The following is a 26,121-nucleotide window of genomic DNA, read 5'->3' on the forward strand; positions in this document are numbered from 1 at the left end:
CGAATGTTGAAAATCACTCTGTTTTTGTATTTTGTCTTACCAGGTGTAGTTATGGATAACAAACAAGGTATTTTGTCTCTAACAAAGCCAGTCTATTTCTTTAGTCTCAACCCTCAATGATTGAAAAAACAAACTGAAATATTGCAATGTTGTCAAGCTTTAAACATCAGACTAACTGGTTGCACGGACAGTCATTCCATAGAAAGCTACGAGTCGTTAAATTTTCACTACTATCGAAATGATCAGCGCATTTGCTATTGTATTGTTTTTTACTTAACAATAGGCTTTTGTCTCTAATAGAACCTATCACTCCTTCCATCCAAACCCTGGTAAAAGTTGACAGATAGCCTCAATAATTCAGTAACAATGCCACAGTCAGCTCGGTTCATATATTGCACAGTAGGCCATGCTATCAAAGTGTGGAACGCCTATGTAGAGTGTTAACATATTTTTTATTTTGATCAGATAAGAGACTTTCTTAATATTTTCAGCATCGCTTGTCACGTCATAAGCAACAAGCTAAGACATTAGCTTCTGTTCAAGTATATTTCGTATTGAGAAAAATTATGCTGACCAGTTAAAATGTGACAAAAAGTTCAACCTGCTATGAGGCTTCCATTAGACGGCAAATTTAAATCGATTAGCTGATTTTCATCAGACAGATTGTAATCTAACAAACCCTTCTCCTGCAATGAGCACAGGATGCAATATGGTGGTGGTAACAATACAGATCAACTTTCTTCTTTGTATATTAAGATCATCCTTACTCGAGGAAACTAACACAAATCGGTTCAATGGATCGGTGAAGTTATACCAGAGAAGGTATTCCTTAAAAACTAGCTTTTTTAATTAACATGATGAATTGGTCTAATAAACAACATTATTTGTATAGCAGCCAAAATAGTTTCAACTCCAAGTGTCTCTACGATGCAATGACTTGTAAGAACATATTCATTTTCTTTGGATTAATCATTTATATTTTTATCATTAATAAATGAAGGATATGCTCAGCTTATCTGTCATTCTGATGTCCACACATTCTGCTGTTTCAACATACATTTGTCAAAAAAACAAACTTAAATGGTGCAGGTGCTTATGGTCAAGTGGTTTTCACCAATTGATACAGAAAATATGGAACACATTGTTGAACCACTGGATTGCCAAAGGAATTGTTCATCACATTAACATATCAATCAAAACTAGTTTGATGAAAATATCTTTCAAAACAGATTGGTTTCCTATGCCATTCCGTGCCACCCGACTGCCATTTTAAAGACTTCAGCCACATCTTTTTGCATTGCAGGGATGCTAGCAAGCAGCATGGTCCAAGCGGCCTTGGCTGTTTACTCCCAAGAGCACTTAATCTCTTTGAGAGGCAGACTCTCTGCAATGACGTTCTGGGCAGGCTACATAAAACAGTCCTTCATCTCATCATGTGATTGTTTTACTCAAGTTCGAGAAGCCGACACCGACACAAGTGAGAAGTATTTTATCGTGGCCAGTTCTACTGTCTTCAGAATCACCGTCCTGTTCCTGCTGCGCTTCAATCTTGAACATGATCTGCAGAAAGTCCTTCATGTGTCTCAAAAACTGGATTCTGAAAAAAGGTCAAAATTATGAAATGTGAGAGTCCTCTGATATCTCATATCAACAGGAAATATGTCTATACTCCTTGGTGACTGACATCGTTGGGATTGTGCTCAAAATCAAGAAGTGTACAAGTCACAGCTTAGAAAATGTCAAATGGACTTGGTTTCACTCAAGTGGCCATGAAAAAGTTGGCCAAAAAGTTGGCCCTGGAGACATTTAACCTCACCCCTGAGAATGACAGCACCATTCTAAATATGATCAGGAGTTTTCAAATTGATGAGTCAGTGACCAAGCCAAGACAAGAAGAGAACCATTGGTGGGCAGCTTTGGAAGACGCTCACGAAATGTGAAAATAGCTGGTTCATCAACACGTTTTGGTGCTTTCATAATTTTTATAAATCTTTGGTTTCACAATTCTGATGATACTTTGGCGATACTATACAATAATAGATAGACGGATTTAACAGACTACTGATACAGAAATTACACAGAGAAGGTTATAGATATACAGTTTTATTCTTTCTCGGTTAAACTCACGTGTAAGGTGATAGTGGTCCTGTCTGGAGTTTGGATACATCATTCTGACCAAGAGCCATGAAAAGTAGAGCTAGACCTTGATGTCTGGAGTCAACACATCCACCCTGGTTGAAAGAAAGGAAGGAAAAACACAAAACATTAATCAAACAATAAAAAACATTATGGGACACTACCTTGATTACTCTTCATAACACATGTGTGGTCAACAGTGGACACCTTCAGAGTTGTTCTTACAAATAACTTCTTTGAGAGTAAATAGGGCTTGGGGTGGGGGAATGGGGGAAGGGTAGCATACCCCTAGCCCTACCAGTGATTTCCTTTTACTTGTAACATCTTCCCTAGCTAATACCTTTAAATCAAGGTTTTTAAGTATGTTTACTACAAACAAAGTCTTGTAATTACAATGAATAATTTGAATGTTTTACTAAGATCAGTCCATTTTTTCCCTCCAAACTGCTTCATTGAGTTCTGTTATGTTGTTGTAATATTTTGATCAAACCTGCACAACATTAGTAAGTTATTCAATGGTACATACAAATGACATAGAGATGGAGAACAACTCGAAATCCTTAGAATGTATCAGAGAGGCAAGGAATATGACACAAAGAAAAAATGAGAGAAGGGGGGTTGAGGGGGAAGGGTGGTTGGGGGAGTACCAGAGAACAAAATATGAATGAATGGGGAAAAAATGAAAGACAAATCAAAATAGTCTTCTTTACATCTGGTAATTATTTACATTTTTCTTGGACTCTCTTTTAAAAACAGAAACAATAGGTATAAAATGAAAGGTAAAACTAGACAGAAACCGACTGGTATATAAGCCTACAAGTATAAAAATATATGTAGACCTGGTATAAACCCACAGGAACGAACCATTGGGTATAAACTATACACAAATCTAAAACAATCTTAGTAACAGCAACTAACCCTATAGATTTCCTCCATGAGTAGCTTTGCTGCCCTCTTTCCTAAATCTTTCGGTACTGTGATTTCCTTTCCCACTGGATTGGACATGGCCTCTGCACTGAGGAAGGTACCCTCCGTTGTCTCCGCAACCAAAGATACACCAAATCCTGGTGATCTATAAAACACAAAAGGCACAATTTTCAAGAAAACAAAAAATTTGACTGACGATGAAAGATTCTGACTTAAAGAAAATTCCTTAAATCTTCCAGTACTAATTTGTTTCTTCAAGATGATACAGATCTGAGAGATGAGAGGACATTTCTGTATTTTACCTCCTCCCAGTGAGAAGAGAATAGCAAGAAAGTGAGGCTGGGAGAATCAAACGGAGACTTCCTGTGCCTTTTTCATATAATAGTGAGGTTTTAACCTGGAGGTCAAAGGTAACATTTTATGATGCCATTTTTGGTGCATCTGCAAAAAAAACCCTTAAAGGCATCAGATTCTAACTCCTTTGAATAATATTTACAGTTGGGATTCAACCTTTGAGGACAATGGTCAGTCTTTGGCAGACACATATTAATTCAACGAGAGGTTTTTAACAATAACAGTTTGAACTTTGCAGGGTTTTAGAGTAACAAAATAATTGAAAATGTACTCACTTTCCAGATTTTGGTCCTTTCATGTGGTCTGTGTGTATATAGATGTCTGTCAGAAAATTATTGAGAACACTTCTTGCGCCCTCTACCATCCGATTTACAAACGCTGGAGAAACACGAGTGGAAAAGCTGAAATACTGTCAAGGTAATATATATATATATATCCAGATACTAAAAGGATTTGAAGAGTGTCAACGAATATCTGAGATTTTTTTTCACATTACTTCATACTTGTTTGAGAGGAATGAAGATGGAAACATACTTAACCCACTGAAAGACACAACTACAAGGTCATTTTGAAATCCCTTTCTTAACACTGTATCACATAATACGAAAACGGGGTTTGAACCCTGCTTCTATGAGTTCTGAATGACACCCCTACCAAAGAATGCATTAAAAGGGAATTTGACAAAACCAACACTGGGTCGCCCAATTGGTAGAGCACATGACTTCAGTCTTGCAGTCATTGGTATTGAAGCCTATTTTAGCTGATATTATTTCTCTTTCAAAATTGTGTAAACTTCCTTGAAAGTGCTGTGTTTCTGATTTCTCCCTAACACCCACCTGCCCCTCCCCCTCCCTTCCCACCCTCCCCAAGACAGTATGACCATATTGAATTGCCATATCTTTGTACTCTCTTCTCCTGTTCAGACTGGGATGGAAAGTAGGCACTTTTGTGAAACCATTATAAAGTAGTCAGTGAAATATTCTAAAGAACCAAGAAAATATTAGCATTTGTATTTTGTTTTTGTTGTTGATAAAGGATACGCGACACCTCTTATTCTCTTTACTTTTCCAGCCTTCAATAGTTGGAGAGGCCTAAGGTTTCTGCGAATGGGGCACTTGAAGATCACTTCGCCACCGCCAAGTGGAGGGCTCCCTCTTTTTGTCACCTAATTAAATAAAACAAACATGTTTTTAAAAAACTCTCTCTGAAGAAAGAATAAAACACGCATTTAATGTGACGTATTACCTGCTGAAAAATTGTAAGATAAACGGCAACCCAAACAATAACTGTACCCCATGGAATATTTAAGAAAACATAAATCAAGTATATATGCAAAACAAAAGTTTTAATTATTTTTGGTTTCACTTACTGTAAGTTCTAGCCCTTCATCTATTCCAAACTTCTTCAAAACCTGGATGGAAACAGCTTTGATGACATCAACCTGAAGGAATGACAAAATAAAAAATACATAAATAAAATTAGCAGAAAGTACAAATTTGAGGAAATCAATTGTTAACAAACAACTAACTTATATTACCAGCTATTTCTGTAATACTTATTTCTCTGAAGCTTCTATCCACAACATTTAGAAAATCAATTTTCAATTACACAACAAAACAAGAAATTCTGATCCCAACTTATCCCAAAGAAATTTTAAGAAAGACATTGTTTGTTTGGTCAATCTAGCATATTGTATGCATGTATGTTTGTATTTGAAACTTCAAGCACAAAGGCTTTCGGGGGCCTCTCTTAACTAATTTATTTTTATTTTTGACTCTATGTTGGTTGTTCTTTTCTCCTTGAGCCTTGACCTCTCTGCAGAGTGATTACATACATATTATCAATCCTTTATTATTATTATTACTATTGTTCATACATGTATCTATAAGATAAAACAATCCCTTCGTGTTTATCCTTCTGGTCTTGAAGGCTGGAATTTAAAAGCCAGCAAATGTCACCAACACATACCGATGGATCTATCTGGTTACTTGTCACTCCTCTTAGGATAGCTTTGATTGGTTTCTTGCAGAATGGAGCAAGGCAGATGAGACCCTCCAGGTAATAACCGATACCTCTCTGGACGTTACAGTCGTGGTCGATGTTGCCACCAAGGGGAAGTCCAGGTTGATAGAGAACTCCAGTACCTGTCAGAATCAGAAACAGACATTTCCAGATCATACTTCATAAAGTTGACATTAGCATGGAATACCTGCGCTTGCATCTTGTACAGCAAGCTTCTTTAATTTTGTTTATCTTCAAATATCGATATGAAAACTTTCATTACAGGATTGTACACATATTAAAAAAGAAATTAGTCATGGAAAGCTCTTAGTTTCAAACTTAAAAATGTCCCTTATTTTGTTTTGGTCAAAAGCCAAATTTTCCCCTAACGTCATCCTCCAATTTCCTCCTTCCTACAAAATCATAAATATGACACACAATTGAGAATTTTGAACTTGTGAAAGAAAGTAAAGATAAAATCCCTCACTAGTGACATCATACAAAAGGGTTTACTTTGAACTTCTTAGCTACATCACTCATTAGTGCCCTACCAACAGTAAAGGTCCCATCTACAAAAGGCCTGGAAATACAGATAGGCAGCCTTATCTACAAGACTTTGTTGTAGATTTTTTGTCAATGCTGTCCTTGGTCACTCTTAACAGTTCTATTAATAAATGCAATTATCCACTGTATCTGTAAACAAATGATACACTTGTTGGAATTACTACAGGTTAGGAACATAGCCTTTGAGATCTTTGGTTAAGGCAGTGGACTTGTGATCTAAAGCTTGCAGGTTTGAGTCCTGACCAGATCATTATGTTGTGTCCTTGGGCAAGTCACTTTATCTACCAGTGGCGGCGGAACCGATAAACCAATAAAAAAGTTGAGGGGGCAAATGCATGATAAGCCCCCCCAATATTTACCAAGGCTCCGAAACGTGCATCTGCCCATTTTTCAATGCATACTTGTCGATCTGTCCGATGCACACGTAAATTATATAGGTGTAATAATTTTTGTAAATGCTGGGGGACCCTCGGCCCGTCCCCTGGCTATAGACCACATTGTCACCCCAACCGCGTCTTCACGCCCGTGAAAAGTGGAAGCAGTGAGTGTGAGTACCGGTACACTACGAGTACACGCAAGGCGTGGAACATGGCTCTTTGTTTAAACGCAATCAATTATTAAACGAATAAAATCACAATATTAGCATTTCACCTGTACTGTATAGGGTACATGCATTCGCGACAGTGCATGGTTCATAGAAATTTGTTGGCAACTGCACATAGTTTTGGAATTACCCATTTGTTGACATTAAGAAATGCTTTCTGTTTTTTCTTATGACATTTATTTAATTATTGCATTTAATTGCAAGTAGTAATTTACTACATTCAAAAACGTCTTTGCGAGTACACTACGAATACCCTCTTAAAACACCATCGAATATACAAATTACAATGTTTTTTACAGATTTTACGTGCAATCTGAGAAATTGCAGGCTTGAGACCCATATTTTAGGGCTAGGTATTCGCAGCATAAAACACTCGGGAAGTGCCGTTTCCGGCCACCTGGGGGTTTGAAAAACCCAAAATTTTCTTGTACGCTCCGCCCCAACCGATGGTGGCGCTCCGCTAGTTTGTTTTTTCATATATCACCGTTCTCCTGTATTTTTTCACATGTGGTGAATGCACTTTTTTGTCACTCAAATGATCTGGATATATTCATCTAATATTGCTTATTTCTCACCTGCTTCATTTACTTCAATTCTTGATCCATTAGTAACTTTATCGAGAAGTCTAATAAAGCTTGCTTCAAACTCTGTGAAAAAATATTAAAGAAACTTGCATATGGTTTCTTCTACACGGTAGATCACAAAGTAATACATTACAAAAGAAAAGAGAGAAGGAAGAAGGAACAAACTCAAAACAAACTGACAACTAGCCATAGATAGCCTAGCCTTTACATCATGTATACGATGTATGCCTAGCATATGTTGACATACACAGTACACCATTGTTGTTATTCTACAAAAAAAGGTGATTCTTATATTTGCAAATAAACTGTGCCATATTCTTGGTTGTTCAATACATACATGAGTGTTCAATGTTTTATAACACTTTCTGCACACGGAAAGGTGCATGGTGCAAAGGCGCTTTGCTCTCTAAATTAAGACCTCATTTCCATTGGATGCAGACTAGAGACCATAGGGTCTCTAGGATAGGGTCTCTAATGCAGACATGTCGCAGATATGGTACCAACGGTGTAAAATAATGAATAGGCCAAGGCACGAATGCAAAGTTAGCCGTTTGCTTCTAGTAATCTTACCTCTCAATCCAGGATCATGATCTTTGCTTCTAATCCTATTTATTTTGACTGATCTTCCGCTGAGTGTTGCAAGTATTAAACGCTGTCGAAAGTAGTTACTGCCTTCGTAAGTCAATGGTTTTGTTGCCATGGTTCGTCGTGTAAAAGTTGTTTCCGAAATGTACCCACATGTGAAATTTTATGGAAGTGTCCACTGTATTAAGGTCGATCGGATATATAAAAATATATATAGGCAAAAATATTTTCAAGTTTAAAAGTTAATATACTTATTACATTTTTAAGGTGGCTATATTTTTATCAAATATATCTTTATTTAAACAGTTTTAAAAATACAATGCAGTAAGAAAGATTTATTTGTAACATAAAAGAAATATTACTTTGTATCCCCAATAAGTAATGATGTGGCTCCACTGCTGTGGATTGCGAAATAGTTTTTGAAGATAATCCACACGGCTACTGAACCATTGTTTATTGAACATCTAACAACAGGACAGGGTAGTGATTCGTGAATAACCAGTGGCAATCAAATCCATACATGTAGTCCTTTAGCATCTCAGCAACAGTTCTTTGAATTTAAAACCATCATCGCAACATTAGCTGACTTCAGGTATTTGTCTTGCTCTTTTTAAACAAACTAGGCCTAAGGTTACATACAAGTCATTGCATCATTGATCAAGCCTAACTTAGTCCCACAAAACTTCCCAGGTAAGCATATAGTGCTGTTTGGACCATTGGACCCAAACCTGTGAGGCTTTCAGAAATTTATTTTAAAAAATGTGTATTTTATATTGTTAGTTGTTCTACTAATTTGATAGTGATCGAGACCTTTGGGTTTGTAGATTGTGAATGTGATATTTGCATAGTGAATATGTCGTGACAAATATTAATTCATTTAAATTACAATCTAATTTACAGACCTGAAAAAGGAAGTGATAGTGATGACCAAATTTGATTAAATTATAATTCTGTTTCGAAACTCCATGAAGTCTTGAAAGAAGAATAAATTAATGATTAATTTGTTCATAGTATAAGCATACATGTATGCATATTAATCAATTCATTTATATCTTAAGATTGTATGTCTAAACTAACCCTACATCAATTGCACCATAGTCAAGTGTATGCTATCTTACCCCAAATAAACCTTAAATCTTCAAAAGTGCAGTTAACATCACTCTTTTGACTTATTTCAAGGGTCAATAAGCTGAAAATTATGAAATGTATTTATTCAGTAATTATGCTAGTGCTGATGTGTCATGTAAATGACTTTATTTGAATAAGTTAATGATCTTTTTATATCTTCTTTGTAAGCAATCTTTCATGTTCTTGAATGGGTGTTTTCATTTGAATGATAATTATTTGAAATGATCATGGCGCATCCTAATTGCATGTATACTGTATACCAGTTTGAGTTCAGATGACATTTTGCTTACGTATATGTCACTCGATCTTTGCAGGAATGAATATTTTTCGGTCAATATTCAAAGCTTCCAGAGATGTCAAAAAACTGGTGGGAACGGACAATCTTGGCAATAAATACTTTGAAATCGTTTCTGGTAAGTTACTTATTGAGCCAGGGTAACATGTTCCCTCTATGTCACCGAAGTTTCGTTTCCAGTATTACCCCTATATTACACATTTTAGTTGCTTGCATGCTAATACCGGTGCTGTGGCCGAGTGGATAAAGGTGGTGGCATTGAAGTTACAAGGCTTAACAATCAGAAAGTTCCTAGAAGGAGGGTCATAGTAAAGTGGGCTTTTCATCCAAGAACAATCTATGGTTTTCCCATCTGAAATGATTTCTAAAATTGAAAAGATTCCAATTTGAGTTAAAATATTGAATTGGAAGCCTCCCGACATGTCAGTTAATCCATTAGCCCTTGTGGGCTTCTCCCACATTTGTGGTTGCTAAATTAAGCATCGTAAAAATAACTGCTGATTATTATTATTATTATGCTTCCTGCTTCCCTACTCGTGCTGTAATCTGATTATTGCACAGATGGGAGTCCTGCTACTACTGTACGGTATTTTATATTTGTGACTTTTATTTCAGAATCTATTAAAGCCAAACCTAAACGATCGATGGAATCATCGCAGGAGCACGTTGATTACCAGGCAGGGACGGTTCCTGTAGAATGGGAAGGTATGTGGGAAGCTGTACCATAGGATGTGTGAAATGTAATGGGTAATGAGGTGGGAGGGGGGGTGGGATTGGAGGTAGGGGGAGGAGGGGATAACGTTTGGAGGGCAAGGATTTCCCACAAATTAAATGTTCTCTTAGGGGACCTTATTAATATATTTGACAGTACTTATGCCTACTTTCCTACTAGGAATGAAATAGTTTGCCAAAAACAAAGTATACCAAAGGAAGTGGACTGTTTTATGTGGCTTTTCTGTGATCAAAGGTCAAGGCAAATATCATTTCCATGTAATTAGATACCCTCTCAATCTAAGAGACTTGTATGGTTACAACTATCAGCTGACCCTAATTAGCCAGTTCTTAAACATTTATTTAAATACAGAATATTATGTGTCCCACATGGTTAAGTGTCATGGTTCATTTAGTTCAATGGCAAACCGTGGAGCTGGGTTGGATTTAATACCCATAGGCTAGTAAGACTATATATAGCCTTTGGCCCACACTTGTTCTGGGCTCTTCAATATTCAGATTCGTACAGAAAATGTACTTTTCTGGCAGGTTTCTAATTTATATGGAAATACTTTGAATAAAATCTGCTAAGAGAGACCATAAGATTCATGTACTTTTAAGGATATCAGTTTCAGTTGCATGAACTTAGTCACTTCTTTCCCATTAACCTTTACGTACACTTTTTTCCTGGCTTGCCTTTGAGGTTTCTGTAATTGTTCCATGTGCACTTTTGGTGGATAAAAATGACATGTCTAGTCAATTCTGATAACATTTATGCCACTGACAAATTGTGAACAGTACTTAAGCTGTAGACTTCACCTTTAAGAGGTACAATACATGTACGAAATGGAGAATTAAATCGAATTGATGTCCAATCTTGCTTCTTTCCGTGAGTGCAGCTTGGGTCAGAGGAAACCGAAGAGATCCACCAACAGCAGAAGAGATTGAGAAGAGGGAGAGGCAAACTTTGATTGTTAAGAAAAGAGCTGTGGAGGTGGAAAGAAAGGATAAAGAGGTATTGCAGAGTGCAGACTGGAATTAGAGTTAACCTTCGTATTGGATGTGATCATTTAGAGCTCTTAGTTCGACATGTAAGGAATCTAAAGCCCTAAAGGAATGCAAGCATCTTCATTATTTGGATCTGCAGTACCAATGTTTATTTTCAACAAGTATGTTAGATCCAATCGGAAATTGACACTTTTGAGGTGTTCCAAGATATCATGTTTTATAATTACTGATTGACGATGATGATGATGATGATGAAATTGGGTAATTTAAACCAGAAATTTGCTTGGCTTTTATCTTCTGTAGTCTGCTATGACAATGATAGCAGATACTTCCATTTGGTGCCATATTATGGTTATCATATTTTATCCACAACTTTATGGATTTCACCCCCATTTGTGGTGATTTATGGCCCTGGTACCCAATCTGAAGTTGAAAATCTCAACTGACTGTAAGATCATAATGGTAAAAGGACTTTCTGTGCTCAAATTGCAGAAGCTAGATTGAAAAAAAATCACCATAAGAAAAGTTTCTCCACTTTATTTCTAATAACTTTGTCAGAGCTGCCTATATTTTTTTGTGAGGATTTTATGTAAACCTCGATGCTCATTATGATAGAACAAAAGATGACATGTGAGGGAAAATCCTGATATATGATAACCCTATCCAAAAATTGTCAGGCAGAAAACTGGCAGCTTTGGGGCACCTGCTTAGAAGGGTTTTGGTTTTTAGATGCTGCCAGTTATCAAGATAGAACAAGATGGCAATGTTTTGCTTTTTTGGCTCAAATTTGTGAATGTTTGATTTTAGAGCAAACCCCTGCCTCCCCTCATTTTTGAAAGTGAGGGGGAACCTTCCACTCTGACACCCCTACCCTGTTCCTATATGTAGCTCTGCCCAGTTTATAGCAAATATTCTCAAAACTGCCAAGTATCACTTGAAATAAGATGATAACTAAGCTAGCTAGAAGACTCTCCTAGGTTCACCTTTACTCTTTTTTTCCCCCACAGCTTCAGCAGCGTGAATATGATGAGGGGTTAGTAGCAGGGCCATCTCCAGGGACGCAGGCAACTGGTGAGTTGAGCAACATTCATGTGAATTATGATGTATCAAAATGTTAGGATGCTAAAAAGTCCTGAAAAAATGTAAAATAACTTTCTAGCAAATTATTCCCAGACAAAAGACGATGGATTTTTGAAAGTGACTGCAAAATTGCTTGGTAAAGTTTGAGCATGGTTGAGTGACTGTTATATTGAATTTGAAGCATATTTAGAACCCATACTGATGAATTCTTAATCTGTTTGGTAATTTAAAGGAAGAAATATTATAATAAAATAACAGCAATTTGTCAAAATGAAACAAAACCATGTTTCAATAAGCATTTTGTTATGACAGTAGTTGTTTAAAAATGAATTAAGCTTGGACCATCATATTTTGAATATGTAAACTTTGGTTTGAATTGGAGGTTACGTCAGATTTGTGTAATTTGGTTGTCTATTATATATTTCAAGATTTGAACGTAGTTATATAAATTGTCAATTTCTGCTGCTTGTTTTCATAGGCCATGCATCTGTTCCTACCTATGGCACAGAACAAGGCAGTGATAAACCCCTTAGCACTGGGAATGAATTTGAACCAGCAGCATGGGAGCCTCCAAGCAAACCGAAATGAGTCATGTCTGATCCAGTGAGGTCATATCATCACCACGGTTGTGAGAAGCACGGCTACAGATTCAGCAGACAGGAACTGTCACCACTGTTCTCCTTCTGCTACCAAGAGTGGAAGTTCTTTACCTCCTTGTTAATCTTGGGTTTTCAACTTGTCACTGTGTGAAGGGCTAAAGGTCATTACAAAGGGCACACAGATTCAGCTGGATCGAAACTAAAGACGCAACAATTCTGCAGACTTTTCGAAACACAGACATCACAGCTAATAAATGTAACAGCTCAATGTAAAAGACACAGCTTAAATATAACACAATAACATATTGAGAAGAATTTGCCCTTGCACTTGACAGGGTGGATCACTTGCATGGTAAAGCAACTTTTTATATTGGCGGGGGGGGGGGGTTCAGGTATGCCTTGGGTTGTGGTGGGAAGGGATACATAATAGCACTTTGGTGGTTTTAAATTGCTTTCCTGTTGTGCTTCAAAGATAGTTGCTTGATAATATCTATTCCTTGTATGTTCATGACTTTTGTCGACAAACAAGGTCAGAATCCACAAAAGTCTTAAAGAGCTGTAGTATGTTATATTAAAGGCTGTAATAAGTATCACCAGATGTATTGTTTTCTTCTAACTTGAGAACATTAAATCCAAACCATACATACCAAATGATACATACTTCCAGAAAGTTATCATTATAATTCATTGTATCACAATAAAGGAGGACAGGTTGCACAGACAAAGAAAAAGGAAGAATACATTTTTTAATATTACTAAATTTTCACAATGCAAATAACAAGGATTTTTTGAGATTCATGTATCTTAAAAAAGGCCATACAAAACTATTTCTGGACATCATACTACAATAGGTATTATTTTAAAAAAAAATGAAATGTGCACTTGCCATCACAAGCAATTACTGTTGTTCAACGTGTTTTGATTTTCTTAATTATTCATTATTTTTGCTACATTTATGATTTCATTGTTTATCTGAAAATGCATTTTCAATCATGATTGCACTGCTGTATGTTGAAAGTGACCGTGAAATAAAATCTGAAAGAAAAATGTAACCAGAAAGCCAGTGTGATTTCTTGCTATATTATTTCAAATAACTATCTGACTCATGTCAAATAAAGTGAGTTAACTCCATATGGTGCATCTATAATTCTACATACAACGTTTTGAAGTCCATCCACGTTTAGAATATTAAGTTATATTGTTTACAGGCCAAGGCGTCACATACAGACACACACATGCACAGCATCATGACTGCAATGATTCCTTTGCTTTGAGCAAGGAATCAAACAAGAGTAACATAACAGTAGAATGTGCTAACCTCACATGTTGATATTTTGGTAAAATTTAAATAGTTGATTTCTACATCTACTTTTTTTGATTGTTATGCGACAAAAATCTATACCAATATATGATTAAAAAATATTCCCACTGTTAAAAATGGACTTTCAATCCAGATATACAATCAAGCCTGACTGCAATAATTAGGTACATGTTCAAGGAGTAATGTAAAATTAGAAACCTAAGACCAACTTAGTGAAAGATAAATTCCAGGGTATGTAAACATCAAAGTAAATTAGATACCCTTTACCCTAAAAACGACCATAACCAAAAGTATTAAATACTCCTCTTATCCCAGCAAAGCAAGGATTGACCATGTTGAACTGAGGAACAGCCATATTTATTCAGTTGTTGCATACATACATCAGTAAGCAACAAAACATGAATACATGTTACATTACAGCTTTTTCATGAAGAGGAAAAGTTAAAAACCCAACAGACCCAAAAAAAAACGATATTGGGAATTACTTCACAAATGCATATTTATACCTTGTTGCGACAGAAAACTTGTGAAAAATCAAGATATCTGGATTAAATTAAATCATAAATATTGCAGTCCAATGACTACTGTATACTTGAAAACAAAACATATTTCACTTCAGCAAATAGTAAAGAATAAGAGGAAGTGATAGGGTGTGACATAAAGAGGATATTGTCAAAACCACACCCCACAAAAAGGAGCATACAACTAAAATCAAGAAAATGGCAAAATATGACACACCCTTTACCACAAACATCTGCTGCCCTCCATACTCCTTAACATAAAAACTTGTAACTCAATTGTATTATTAAACAGTTGTTAAAACGATGATATTGAAGATTAAATACAAAACAGCATTTTCTAAATTTCCATTCAGGAGTTACTGAAGTATAACAAGTGAAGGCTTGAGGATCCCAGATTTTAACGGTTTAATGCATAGGTGGACAAAGTGCGACCAGCATGCAGACGTCGGGCAAATTTTCTGCGACCTTCTAGATCTTCAAGACCCTAATAGTGCCTGCAGAACCAAATGGCAACGAAAATTTGCGGAGTCTCTCTATAGAGGCCTTGTACCTACTTGAGACAGGTTGTCTATCTAACAGATCAACACATGTATAACTTTCTAATATTTTATATAGCTTATACAGTAATGCACTTCCCATTTCAGGGGAGTAGGTATGTATCCTCAAGTGATATGCTCCATGCAGACTGGGTACAATATTTCACTGTGGCTGCCCCATGAACCATTTTGTGTACCCCCCTGGTGGAATGGATTTGGATAAGCTGCTACAGTATGTAGTAAATAATACAAAACTGGCCAGCTGAGAAATTCCCCAAAAGTGACTTTTTTGGTGTGTTTGAAATGGTTGGAGTATATTGTCAACACTTTCTATGACAGTTTTTTATATTTACCTTTGTGTTTCAAGGTTACAGTGAATAATAACAAGACAACATCCTTTAGAACTGGCTGCAGTGTTACCCAGGTGGTCACACCTTACTGTGACCATTTTTTCAATACACTGTTCAGACATGACCTGACCTGGGAGCAGAAATAGCATCGCAGAACTAGACTCCTCTACATATAAGAAAAGATGGCGAGTTATTCATGCAGAAGTAGTCTGATATTAACCAGTGTTTGAAAGATCCCTATCAGATAGTTATTAATTTCTCAAATTGTGATTATCTTGGGCATTCATAGAAACTTTTCCTTTCATACCAAATTTATCCAGATACTTAACCTTTCTTGCGATTTGATACTTGAGGAAAGGAGTATTTACATTTACATCCAATTCTCCATAGCACTTCAGCAATGTCTACTAATGTATAAAAACACTGTTTACAGTTCTCACATTTGTATTATAACCAAATGAACACATTTGTGCAGCATTTTAATATTATTAATGAGATAAATTATTTATTGGAAGGGATTAACATCAAAACAGTAAGTGTTAACTGTTAGTCATTCATACCAACTGAGTTCATTAATTTCCCAGTGATAATCTGGCAAGACCAATATAAGCCTAAATTAAACCCACCCATATAAATATACGGCTGGGTTGAAGAAAAAAAAACATGTTTCTCATCCGAACATTTTCCAAAAAGGTAGGAGTAGGGCATTTCTTTCCATTTTATATCTAGAATATCACCTAGTCATATCAGAATGTAGGTGACAATCCAAATATTCTTGTGTGTTTAGTTTTGGAACTTTCAAATCTCCTTTGAAATGGCATATTTCAACCATTCACAATGAAAAAGAAGACAGAAAAAAAGAAAACGAAGCAGAGCTAAAAACAAATGATGCCGACGGGGATGAGAAACATGTTAGTTTTTTAAAATTTGGCCTAACTTCTGATACCCAATAATTATAATGAGATTATTGACCATTAAAACCATAAATTTGCTCCCAAATGGCCTTGGGTAACTTGCTTGATGGTCCTCTTGATATGAGATATGGTATTTAATCTGTCTTTTTATTCTTAGATTTCACGTGCTTGCCCCTTGCTCTCAGTGTATTCACATCTTTCTTTGATTTCCTCTTTTTGTCCTTTTCTCTTTTCTCTATGTCCTTCATGAGTATATAAGAGAGGACACCGCTCAGTATGAAAAATGGTGTAAGCACCATGAAAATAGCCCTAAGAAATCCCCAGGGATCTGTGACTGCCCACAGTACGACATTCTGTTCAAACCATCCATGCCACGTAGTTGGATCTGCAGAGAAGGGAACTGGCGTGCCTTCATCCAAAGGTCCGCTTGGTACTACGTGATCATCGTCTGCCATTGCAAAATAGTCTATGTGTTGTTCTTCTGAAGTATCTAAGAATAAAGGTTATCATAAAAGAAGCCAGCAGGATTAGTCATTTTTTGTCACCATTTAATTATAATATGAGAACATTTAGCAACATAGGCCTACTGAGTAAACATAAATTTACTGAAAAATATGTAGGTCTAGTCTAATTTCTGCTCTAAGACTCAGTTGATAACTGAAGTTATATTATAAGTAGTTCTACCTAAAACAGGTTTTGGTTTTAACCTTCTTATTATTTGTGTTAGCTTAGGCCTACAGGCCATATGCTTAGTATAGGCTAGGCTAGTAAGTAGTAGTTCAAGTACCAAATTACCAATAGTAATACAACAAATTGCTGGTGGTGGTGGTAGCCTAGCCCTATGTTTGTGAAACGTCAGGTGCGTCGAACATGGTTGCAAATAAAACTCTGTTACTTACACAATTGTAATATCAACTTGGATGTGAATGTCTCATACCATCTGCATTCAAGAACGACGAAATTGAAGCTCGCAATTAGAATATAGTGGAGTGTTAGGTAATGGAACTGGATAACCTGTTTACAGGACACTGTGCCATTAGTACGACAATAAATTTGTACGCATGAGTCATGAACGCTCAGGTCCCCTGCAAGGTAGCATTTGACTATTGTAGTACCTACAAGACAGCTGAAATTTGCTACGTCAACCAACAGGATGAGAGCTGTTACCCGATAGTTTTCATAAACTTATATTAGTTTCTTGCGTATTATGGGGGATAATTTGACGTTCCGGTGGTTTATCTCCTTTACGTCCTGGTCTTTGTTTAGCAATAAAAAATTGAGAGATAAAGAGATGTCGAGTGAAGAAAGCAACAATCTGCCGACTGAAAATGTTCTGGTTCAACATAGGTTATACTATTTATGATTTTGGGATGTGTTCGGGGTGGGGGGGGGGGGTGGCGAGGTACTATGGAGCTGCGAAAACACACATACCAAATCGTGAAAAGATGTTTGATTTCACAGTCATATCTGAAGGTATTCCCAAGATAAATGACATCTATATCAGTGGACGATAACGTTTTGCTAGGAGAACCTCAAGTTTCAATCCCATATGACAGCCTATTCAGGATTTCAGTGCATGCCAAGTTTTAGGATGCCTTACCACTCCATTGAATCTTGTCAAGTTACTATTATTTTTATTAAACAAGGGTTAGTTTATAATCAGATCGGTCGTTTCGAACATATTTATAACTGAAGTATTATTGCAAACCCTAATTTTAAGTTGTACCCATCGTCAATGGGAAGATGTACTGGAGGTATAGTTAGATTGCGCCTAATCACACCTCGTCTCAATGTTTTCTCTGCTATATTCACGGCTGTAATCAATTTGAGATTTCTTAGGTTCAGTTTTGCCTCGATCCGAGCTTTGCCACTGATTGGGTTTGGCCCTAATTACTTCGGACGTCAGAAATTGCGTAACTTTGAAACACATGTAACCAAGAGTCTGGATACTCTAATCCGCGGATTCGTGCAGAATCTTTTCGCAGCTAGATATGTAGATGCTTTACATGCTGTTAGTCTTGAGACAGCTCGTAATTATGGCCGTTCATACCTAAGAATATACCTTTTAGAGCATTTTAATGTTGAAATTATGATTTCAATAAAACCTTATACTTGAGGAATAGACAATTTCATTTTATTGTCTTCCTTTTATTCATTGTAATATTTTCCTACAGTTATACTTAATGGCCTCACGGACTACTTCTGCAAGTGCAAAGTTTCATCATCATTACCATATCCAAATCGAATATCCTTCTGTTCACTCAAGTACAGACGACAACTATAGCCTAGGATTACAGTAGGTCTACCCTATATTTTAGTTTTATGTTCCATTCTCTCGCACGATATAATTTACAGAAACATCAGAATTTGAATATTCCACCCAATTCAGCTTCAAATTTTAAGAGATTTTAGCAGGCATCAACAGAAACAGTTCGTGAGTCATATACCTAGCCTAAGTTTTGTAGGCCTAGCCTAAGTTACGCCAAACCATAGCATATGCATGAGCACAGGGTAGGTGGTGTTTGTAAATTGTAATAGTACTAATAATTAAGTTTATAGTACTGTTAGTAGCTAATCTGTGTTTGTAACCCATAGAAGTTGTGTAACCTTAGATAAGGCCTACGTGACATAATGTTATGCTAGGATAGGCCTAAGCACAACATGGAAATTACAAGTATAGTATAAACTGATTGAGAATTGGAGAAGATGATGAAATGTGATATGTGAACATTGGCTAGATCAAATTTGGTGGTACATACACTAGCTTAGGCATACATCTGTATAGGCTAATTCACCTTGAAATTGAAGCACCACCCTCTTCATGTGATCATCTCCTGGAAGAGGCTGGTTGATAGATAGATGGTCATTCGCCAGTCTAGTCTATAGCATGGGTGGATTCATAGTTTAAGCACTTAAGGATTTGATCAACGATGTCTATCAAGGGAAAAAAAAAATCACTCAACTGTATGTGTTTTTCATATGTGTTATTCCTCAGAAATGAAATGATCAATTGAGCAGAATCTGACCACAAAATGTCTGCTGTGTCAAGTTCTTTCATACCCCAAAATTGACACATTTGTTGATAAGCTAAAATCTGTAACTTTTGTGTAAGTATACATCCATTGACTCTGGATGCTGTTTGCTATGCTCTGAGCCTCTAAGCTCAGACAGGTCAGGTCCCAGAAAGTAGTGGTATCATTTTGAGGTAATTTTGGTTATTTTTAGGGAATAAGATTTCCTAATATACATACATGTGCAAAATGGGGGGAGGTGTTAAAAGCTTAAAAAGAAAACAAAATTTGACCAATATATACTTGAAATGGATTTAAAGCTCATGAAATATGTAACTCTGCTTTACTGCAGAAATTTGAGGTTGCCTGCTGTATCATTGCCAGTAATATTTGAAGGTACATCAATTACGAAGGTGCGTCAAATATGAAGCCTTTACTATACTAGTTATAATAATAGACCAGTTAGACCTAGCCTAACTGTTGAACTTTTTATCGTAACTAAGGAGATAAGGAAGTCATTTCATCTCTGTTACTGTTGTCAGCAACTGTCAAATATTTTGATTGTGGGATGATCCAATTTTCCTCTTTCAGATTTTGAGTCCATTATCTTCCACATTTGGTATATTAGAATGGGTGCAAGTGGTTCCTCTGTCCAAGTACCAAGTAGCCCTCAAACAGTGGTAAAACAGACTGCAATACCATCTGAGTGTCCTATGCATAACAAAGAGCAAGACAGATCAGAGGCAAAGCCAGTATCATCCACTCCATCATCAGTCAGTGATTGTCCTGTACAAAACAAAGTAAGTCCTAATGTTGTTATGTTAATGTTCCTGAGTTTACTGAACTTCAGGCATAAGCTAAGTAACCTAATATTGTTATGTTAACAAGCCTTACATTAAGTGGGAGCCCGGCGAGTTTCACCCCCCCTCCCCCCCCCCGATCCCCTAGATTTCGCGCCAGGTTTGGCTTATAAAATAAACAACCAGACGACAGCTGATTTTCGTAAATGGTTCCTGGTCATTTCTCCCAACGTTACTACAACTAAAGCTGAATTTTGCCTGTTGCTAAAAACCACTCTTAACTTCAATAACGGAAGCAAATTGTTATATCGAATTACTGATGGTTCCCAATGCAAAAGAGTTCAGATAGAATGTTGTAAATGTATACTTACAGTACCAAATTAGCTACACACCTTTATGGACACCAATATATGTAGTGATATATATCGCAACTCCGGACGTTAAGTGACACACTTGAGTCAATGGAGATTTGGTTGCGGCTTATGATTTAAATTTACGAATGCCTATAAGATAATTTTCAATTGCCAACTGCCAACTGCAGCTCCCACTCTTATGAGGGGAATAGCGCATGAACATTATCAAATAGGCTGGTCGGTGGGAGATACGGTAGGGTTAGCCTCCTCTTCTTACTACGTCGTGTTCCTCTCAAGATCATCTATTCATGTTCAAAGTCTTAGAGTGTAAGCTTCTTTCTCTGCAGGAAAATGTGGCTCCAACCTCAGTACCTCAAGAATGGGTCAGTGAGTGTCCAATGTCCGGTGCTGGAGAACCACTAGTAGTGGAGAAGACAGATGATGTAGATCCCAGCAATATGGTGAGATCAATCAGTGTGCTACAACAGCTCTAGATTGCACCTCGTAGAAATACAGTAATCGGTATTCTGACGATAGCATTGAACAAAATGGATAAAAATGATCATTATGTCAGTTAGTGCCATCTTCATTAAGTCATTCAGTGCCATTCTCATTATGTCAGTTAATGCCATCTTCATTAAGTCATTCAGTGCCATTCTCATTATGTCAGTTAGTGCCATCTTCATCAAGTCATTCAGTGCCATTCTCATTTGTCAGTGAGTATCGTCTTTACTCTTTAGTACATCGGTGAATGCCATCGTCATGGTACTGAGCTCCAGCATAATTCTATTAATTAGTGCCGTAGTATCGTGGCACTAAGTGTTTTCATCATCGTCATGGCCAGAGAGTGGCATTATCATTATGGCAGTGAGTCTATTATTGTCGGGGGAGGAAGCTTCACCACCACAATGTCAAGTCACTCAAGTGATCAGCATCTCTTCAATGAGTGCCATTTTCTTTACATTAGTAAGTGCCATCACCATCATGGCAGAGAATGGTGCCATCATTTTGTCACTGAATATTGATCATCATCATCATCATGGCAGTGAATGTCATCACTGCAACATCAAGTGATCAGCATCTCTTCAGATGACATCAGTGAGTGCCATTATTATGTCAGTAAGTGCCATCATCATTATGTCGATAAATGCCATCTCCATGGCAGTAAGTGCCATTACCACAACATCGGTTGGTCAACTCCTGAGTGATTGCCGTCATCATCACCCCCCCCCCCCAACCTGTATGTGTGTATCCAACTCTCTCAGTCACAAACCCACACCTTTTTATCTCGCCTGTTTCAATCCCACACAGATGCCACCACCAAATCAACGTCCAGCCGCTGATCAGCCGTTCGCTCTGCCGACAAACAGACAGGTGTCCTCCATTCCCAGGGCGGGCAAAGATGAAAACTGGGTGTACCCTTCAGAACAAATGTTTTGGAATGCCATGTTAAGGAAGGGCTGGCGATGGCAAAAAGAAGACATCAACCAAGCAGATATGCAGAACATCATCAAAATACACAACGCCAACAACGAACAGGCTTGGCTGGAGGTCTTAAAGTGGGAAGCTATGCACTTTAAGTAAGACAAAGGATTAAATTGTTTCTATCTTGTGTGACTTTATCACAGTTCAATTATCTGAATTAAAGTAGCAGTGTTTCTTTTTTTTTCTTTTATTTTAATAAGTTATATTTCCTGATATGACAGTACATTTGGTCAAACAATATACTATTCATTTGTTTCATTAATAACTCAGCAGCATGTTTATCAACAGGGGAAACTTTTTCTGTAGTAGAGTGAACACTGAGCCTACACATACATTAGTACTGTGTTAACAGATGTACTGGGTACTGGCTTATCTTACCAGCATTACTATTAAAGAACGAAGTTGGGAGAAATGCAATCAGGTCATCAGTAATATGATGTAACAGTTCAATCACAAATTGCAATAATCCACTTTACTTACAGGTTATTTCCTCATTGTTGCACACATTTTACAGGAATTGTTCCAAGCCACAACTGAAAAGCTTTGGAGGAAAATACACAGACCTCTCACCGAGAGCTAAAATCAGAATGTGGATGGGGTAAGTAGTGGTTAGCTCACAGACCAGCAAAGCCAGTGATATTAACCAATGCACTGGTGTTTTAAACTGTCTGTCATGCTGTTTGTTTGTCTGTTATGCTGTAGTTTTGTCTGTCATGCTGTATGTTTGTCTGTCATGCTGTATGTTTGTCTGTCATGCTGTATGTGTTTCTGTCATGATGTATGTTTTTCTGTCATGCTGTACTTTTGTCTGTCATGCTGTATGTTTGTCTGTTATGCTATATCTTTGTCTGTCATGCTGTATGTTTGTCTGTTATGCTATATGTTTGTCTGTCATGCTGTATGTTTGTCTGTCATGCTGTATGTGTTTCTGTCATGATGTATGCTTTTCTGTCATGCTGTATATTTGTCTGTCATGCTGTATGTGTTTCTGTCATGCTGTATGTTTGTCTGTCATGCTGTATGTTTGTCTGTCATGCTGTATGCTTGTTTGTCATGCTGTATGTTTGTCTGTCATACTGTTTGTTTGTCTTTCCACTAGTAAAAGGGGTATTCTAGTGGCAGACAATATCCTATCTCAGTATCTTGTTCCTAACTCAAGATATGGCTGTTTAAGTGGACCCTACTTTGGCTGGCTAAAACCCTTGATTCTTTCTTGGGGTAGATCATAGAATGTGGTCTGTGATGTCATAACAGCAAGTATTCTCGAAAGAGGTTTACTTTCTTTATTTTAAAACTTTTGTTGATTTATCATCTAAACGCAATTCATTGGAAAGCTTAATTAGCTTTTATTTAGCTGTCAAGGTTCTCTTCAATGTTTAGAGTTTCATCAAAATGTAGCTATTGTTTTCGTGTTTTGTAGAAGCATGATTTTTCTTTGTGTAAAAGTGAGTTAATTCTGATGAAGAATAAAAAACCCATTTGCAGAGCTGAATTACTGTGATGTGTTCACTGTGGTGTTGCCAGATGCAGTCACAAAAATACCACCGTATTTGAAAAATTCATATCTTCGTCATGTAAAATGCTGTGAAGATGCGACTTTAACATACAGTTTGAGAAAAAAAGTCCAGCATTTTTATTATGAAGCAGTCAACCTCATCTTCCAGAATATCCCATTAAAAAAAATTCCTTCTTCCTTCATATTTCATGGAATTTGGTGAATATATTTGGTGATCCTTGGGTAGTAGGTCATATGATGTGGTTAGGAAATGTGGTGAAAGCTCATTTTGTGGTGAGCTTTATATTGTTTTAAAACTGTCTTAAGCCCTAGATCCTCTGCAAAGAAAACATGCATGGATATTCAGCAGACTGGCTGATAATAAGTAATGAGTATTTGTGTTATATGTAGTAATGTAAAGGTCATCTAGGGGTCATGTTGATCTCGCTTTTGAAAGCAGTCAAAAAGGCATTTCTATCCGTAGAAATGACCATCTTTCTTTCATCCAAGTGCTTTTAGTTGTTGAGTACTGGGATATTTAGGAATTTGGGGTCTATGAGTCATCATTTGTTTCATCTGTCTCACCTGCAGATATGAAAGGCCCTACGACCGTCACGACTGGATAGTCGATCGCTGCGGGCGTGACGTCCGGTACGTGATCGACTACTATGACAGCGGCGTGGTGGACAGCGAGTACAAATTTTCCCTGCTGGATGTCAGGCCCGCGCTCGACTCACCGACTGCACTCTGGGACCGGATGAAAGTGACCTACAAGAGGTGGCTCTACAGAAGTGGAGAGGAATAATGCTATTAGTATCAATTAAAGGAGACAGATGTGCTAGAGGCAATAAATCTCAGGTATGGATGCGGAGGATGGTCTCGGTCCCTTTATGGCTCGGGTTGGATTTTCGACAGGAAAGATTGGCATGAGATTTATAAAATGCTGTGGTATTTGCAATAAGAGTCAATTGTGCAATTGCGGATAAAGGACGACCGTGGGCACAGAATGATCAAGACTTACAAAACTGAAACTATAAAAAATAAGATATCAAGACTATAATTACGCATTGAAGTCACCCTGCAGCAAAGATGTGAGATATTCTGGTCTAAGAGTGGTGCTCCAATACTCTATGTGTGTCATTGCCGACAAATTTGAGAGCTGTCAACGTTAGTTATAACAACAGCAAGATCTTCCATCTTGCATCAGATAACGTGTGCGGTCGTGGTGCCATAGTACAACATTATAGATGTCCCATACATCCCTTGGTACCAATTTCATTTATTTTCAAAACAGAGTGCACCAAACTGCTAGAGTTGAATATCTTCTACCTTGGATGTAGGAAAGCTACTCAAGTATCGGTTCTGTCAATACCCCACCTCCAGCACTCTGCCTTTTTTAAAAGGTAATCGGGCTCACTTTAATAAATGATGGCATCGATGAAGATTTCAATGGAAGATGAAGGTGACTGTTGCATGATGGGTAAACAAACCCACCCCAGAAAGAGAATGTGAAGTCAACAAGGGAATTTTGTAAGAATGTTTTCTTCTACAAAGACTGTTGTGTATTTCAACTGAAAATGATTTTGAACTTGGTTGCTCCCCTTTTAATCTTGTTATTTTTGTTGTCGTGTTTTTTGGAATTCGGTATTGGAGGTTCCTTCTAGTTGTCTGATATTGGACACCAATTGGTTTGGAATAGTTTTTGCAAGAAAGCATTCACTACCACAAAGGTAGTCACATTTTCAACAAACCCCTGAAAAGGCACGGAAGCTTTTGAGTTCAAGAAACAAATGTCCTAATATTTGTGTGTCTTGTATGTTTAATTTTTGTGGGATGTTGGGTCATTTACATCTAGGACCAAGTTTGGAAACATTCACACTATATCTCATCAAGGTATTGTTGTTGGGAACGCATACTTTCCCTTGTAAAGATGATGCTACATATTGTAAAAAATGCTGGTAAGAATTATTTCTCCCTGTGGAAATACAAAATGAGATGATTTTTTCCCTTACTATTTTACCAGAGAAGTAGTAACAAATTTTTACCACTGAATGCATTTGGTAAGAGAGAAACACTTGAGAGAACGAAAGCGATTGCCGACATCTTTCGCTCATTGAAATATGCAAGAAATATATTGTGTGCCTATAGGAAGGAAATGTTGAATAAAATATGAAAACTAGAGTTTGTAATTTTTCTTTATTGGTTTTCATTTTTTTTGATGTCGAATGAATTTGGGATTTAATGGTTCATAAGTTTGCATATCAGATAATGCTAACACTTCAGCACTGCAACCTGGGGATGGGGTTTCCTTTCTGGGGATTTGAGAAACAGAGACCGATCCAGGATATTGTAATGTAGGTGATGTGACCCTGGGGTCATTGAAGCCCACTCTTGCTAGTAGGGGGTGTTGGAGTCCGCCCCAAGAATAAAATTAGGAGATTAGAAGTCACATAGTAAATTCTGAGGCAATTTTAGATTTACCAATAAGTTCTAAATGTAGAGTTGTGCTCATAAATAATTTTGATGTTTACAGTATTTGGGGAGGAAAGAAGGTCAATTTGATACTTTTTCTTTTACATGAATTTTAGGAAAGATTCTTTTTTTGAAACAAGATTGTAGACAAGGACCCCGCATCCAAACTCTTCATTTGTTTTTGCTTTTTCTCTAAAGAAGGTGCTGGTTGGCATTATGGTCAAAGGGAACGTGTGTGAGCTCTTCCTGCCTCAAAAGTTACCTTTCTTTTCTTGTAATTTTTTTTA

The 26,121-nt window shown here is 37.1% G+C and overlaps 3 protein-coding genes across 8 annotated transcripts; 2 read left to right on the forward strand and 1 right to left on the reverse strand.

Annotated features, from left to right (window-relative positions):
* LOC139974723 (RNA 3'-terminal phosphate cyclase-like protein) lies at window positions 1–7,930 on the reverse strand. The gene is made up of 9 exons (XM_071982089.1): window positions 7,741–7,930; window positions 7,162–7,233; window positions 5,386–5,561; window positions 4,787–4,858; window positions 4,458–4,582; window positions 3,693–3,818; window positions 3,055–3,208; window positions 2,128–2,231; window positions 1–1,597 (listed from the first exon to the last, which is right to left on the reverse strand). Exons 1-9 carry the CDS (start codon window positions 7,868–7,870, stop codon window positions 1,432–1,434), a joined length of 1,125 nt encoding a protein of 374 aa, XP_071838190.1. The 5' UTR covers window positions 7,871–7,930; the 3' UTR covers window positions 1–1,431.
* A 244-nt stretch (window positions 7,931–8,174) lies between these two features.
* Window positions 8,175–14,617, forward strand: LOC139974727 (NADH dehydrogenase [ubiquinone] 1 alpha subcomplex assembly factor 2-like). 2 transcript variants are annotated; one of them, XM_071982103.1, is made up of 6 exons: window positions 8,175–8,347; window positions 9,198–9,296; window positions 9,794–9,883; window positions 10,789–10,904; window positions 11,905–11,968; window positions 12,456–14,617. In XM_071982103.1, the coding sequence occupies exons 2-6, from the start codon at window positions 9,200–9,202 to the stop codon at window positions 12,563–12,565; spliced, it is 477 nt and encodes a 158-aa protein (XP_071838204.1). In that variant the 5' UTR covers window positions 8,175–8,347; window positions 9,198–9,199; the 3' UTR covers window positions 12,566–14,617. The 2 variants fall into 2 exon arrangements, with proteins under 2 accessions (XP_071838204.1, XP_071838213.1); XM_071982112.1 differs by lacking the exon at window positions 8,175–8,347 and adding an exon at window positions 8,393–8,445.
* A 3,321-nt stretch (window positions 14,618–17,938) lies between these two features.
* Window positions 17,939–24,847, forward strand: LOC139974738 (holocytochrome c-type synthase-like). 5 transcript variants are annotated; one of them, XM_071982125.1, is made up of 6 exons: window positions 17,939–18,248; window positions 19,821–20,029; window positions 20,730–20,843; window positions 21,694–21,962; window positions 22,382–22,465; window positions 23,954–24,847. In XM_071982125.1, exons 1-6 carry the CDS (start codon window positions 17,954–17,956, stop codon window positions 24,165–24,167), a joined length of 1,185 nt encoding a protein of 394 aa, XP_071838226.1. In that variant the 5' UTR covers window positions 17,939–17,953; the 3' UTR covers window positions 24,168–24,847. The 5 variants fall into 5 exon arrangements, with proteins under 5 accessions (XP_071838226.1, XP_071838252.1, XP_071838234.1 ...); XM_071982151.1 differs by lacking the exon at window positions 17,939–18,248 and adding an exon at window positions 18,380–18,514; XM_071982133.1 differs by lacking the exon at window positions 17,939–18,248 and adding an exon at window positions 18,387–18,514 and having other exon boundaries at window positions 19,858–20,029.
* Window positions 24,848–26,121: the final 1,274 nt, after the last annotated feature.

The sequence above is a fragment of the Apostichopus japonicus genome, chromosome 2 (genome assembly GCF_037975245.1).
Source record: "Apostichopus japonicus isolate 1M-3 chromosome 2, ASM3797524v1, whole genome shotgun sequence".
In the NCBI taxonomy this organism is placed as follows: domain Eukaryota; kingdom Metazoa; phylum Echinodermata; class Holothuroidea; order Aspidochirotida; family Stichopodidae; genus Apostichopus; species Apostichopus japonicus.

Excerpts from the sequence above, each read along its gene's own strand:
- LOC139974723 (XM_071982089.1), bottom strand. The coding sequence starts at position 7,870 with ATGGCAACAAAACCATTGACTTACGAAGGCAGTAACTACTTTCGACAG. Across the intron at positions 4,859-5,385 it reads GTAACCAGATAGATCCATCG|GTTGATGTCATCAAAGCTGT; the intron begins GTATGTGTTGGT and ends TCATTCCTTCAG. Across the intron at positions 2,232-3,054 it reads TCATGGAGGAAATCTATAGG|GGTGGATGTGTTGACTCCAG; the intron begins GTTAGTTGCTGT and ends TCTTTCAACCAG.
- LOC139974727 (XM_071982103.1), top strand. The coding sequence starts at position 9,200 with ATGAATATTTTTCGGTCAATATTCAAAGCTTCCAGAGATGTCAAAAAA. Across the intron at positions 9,884-10,788 it reads GGTTCCTGTAGAATGGGAAG|CTTGGGTCAGAGGAAACCGA; the intron begins GTATGTGGGAAG and ends CCGTGAGTGCAG. Across the intron at positions 10,905-11,904 it reads TGGAAAGAAAGGATAAAGAG|CTTCAGCAGCGTGAATATGA; the intron begins GTATTGCAGAGT and ends TTTCCCCCACAG.
- LOC139974738 (XM_071982125.1), top strand. The coding sequence starts at position 17,954 with ATGGGAAGATGTACTGGAGGTATAGTTAGATTGCGCCTAATCACACCT. Across the intron at positions 18,249-19,820 it reads TGTTAGTCTTGAGACAGCTC|ATTTTGAGTCCATTATCTTC; the intron begins GTAATTATGGCC and ends TTCCTCTTTCAG. Across the intron at positions 21,963-22,381 it reads TGGGAAGCTATGCACTTTAA|GAATTGTTCCAAGCCACAAC; the intron begins GTAAGACAAAGG and ends CACATTTTACAG.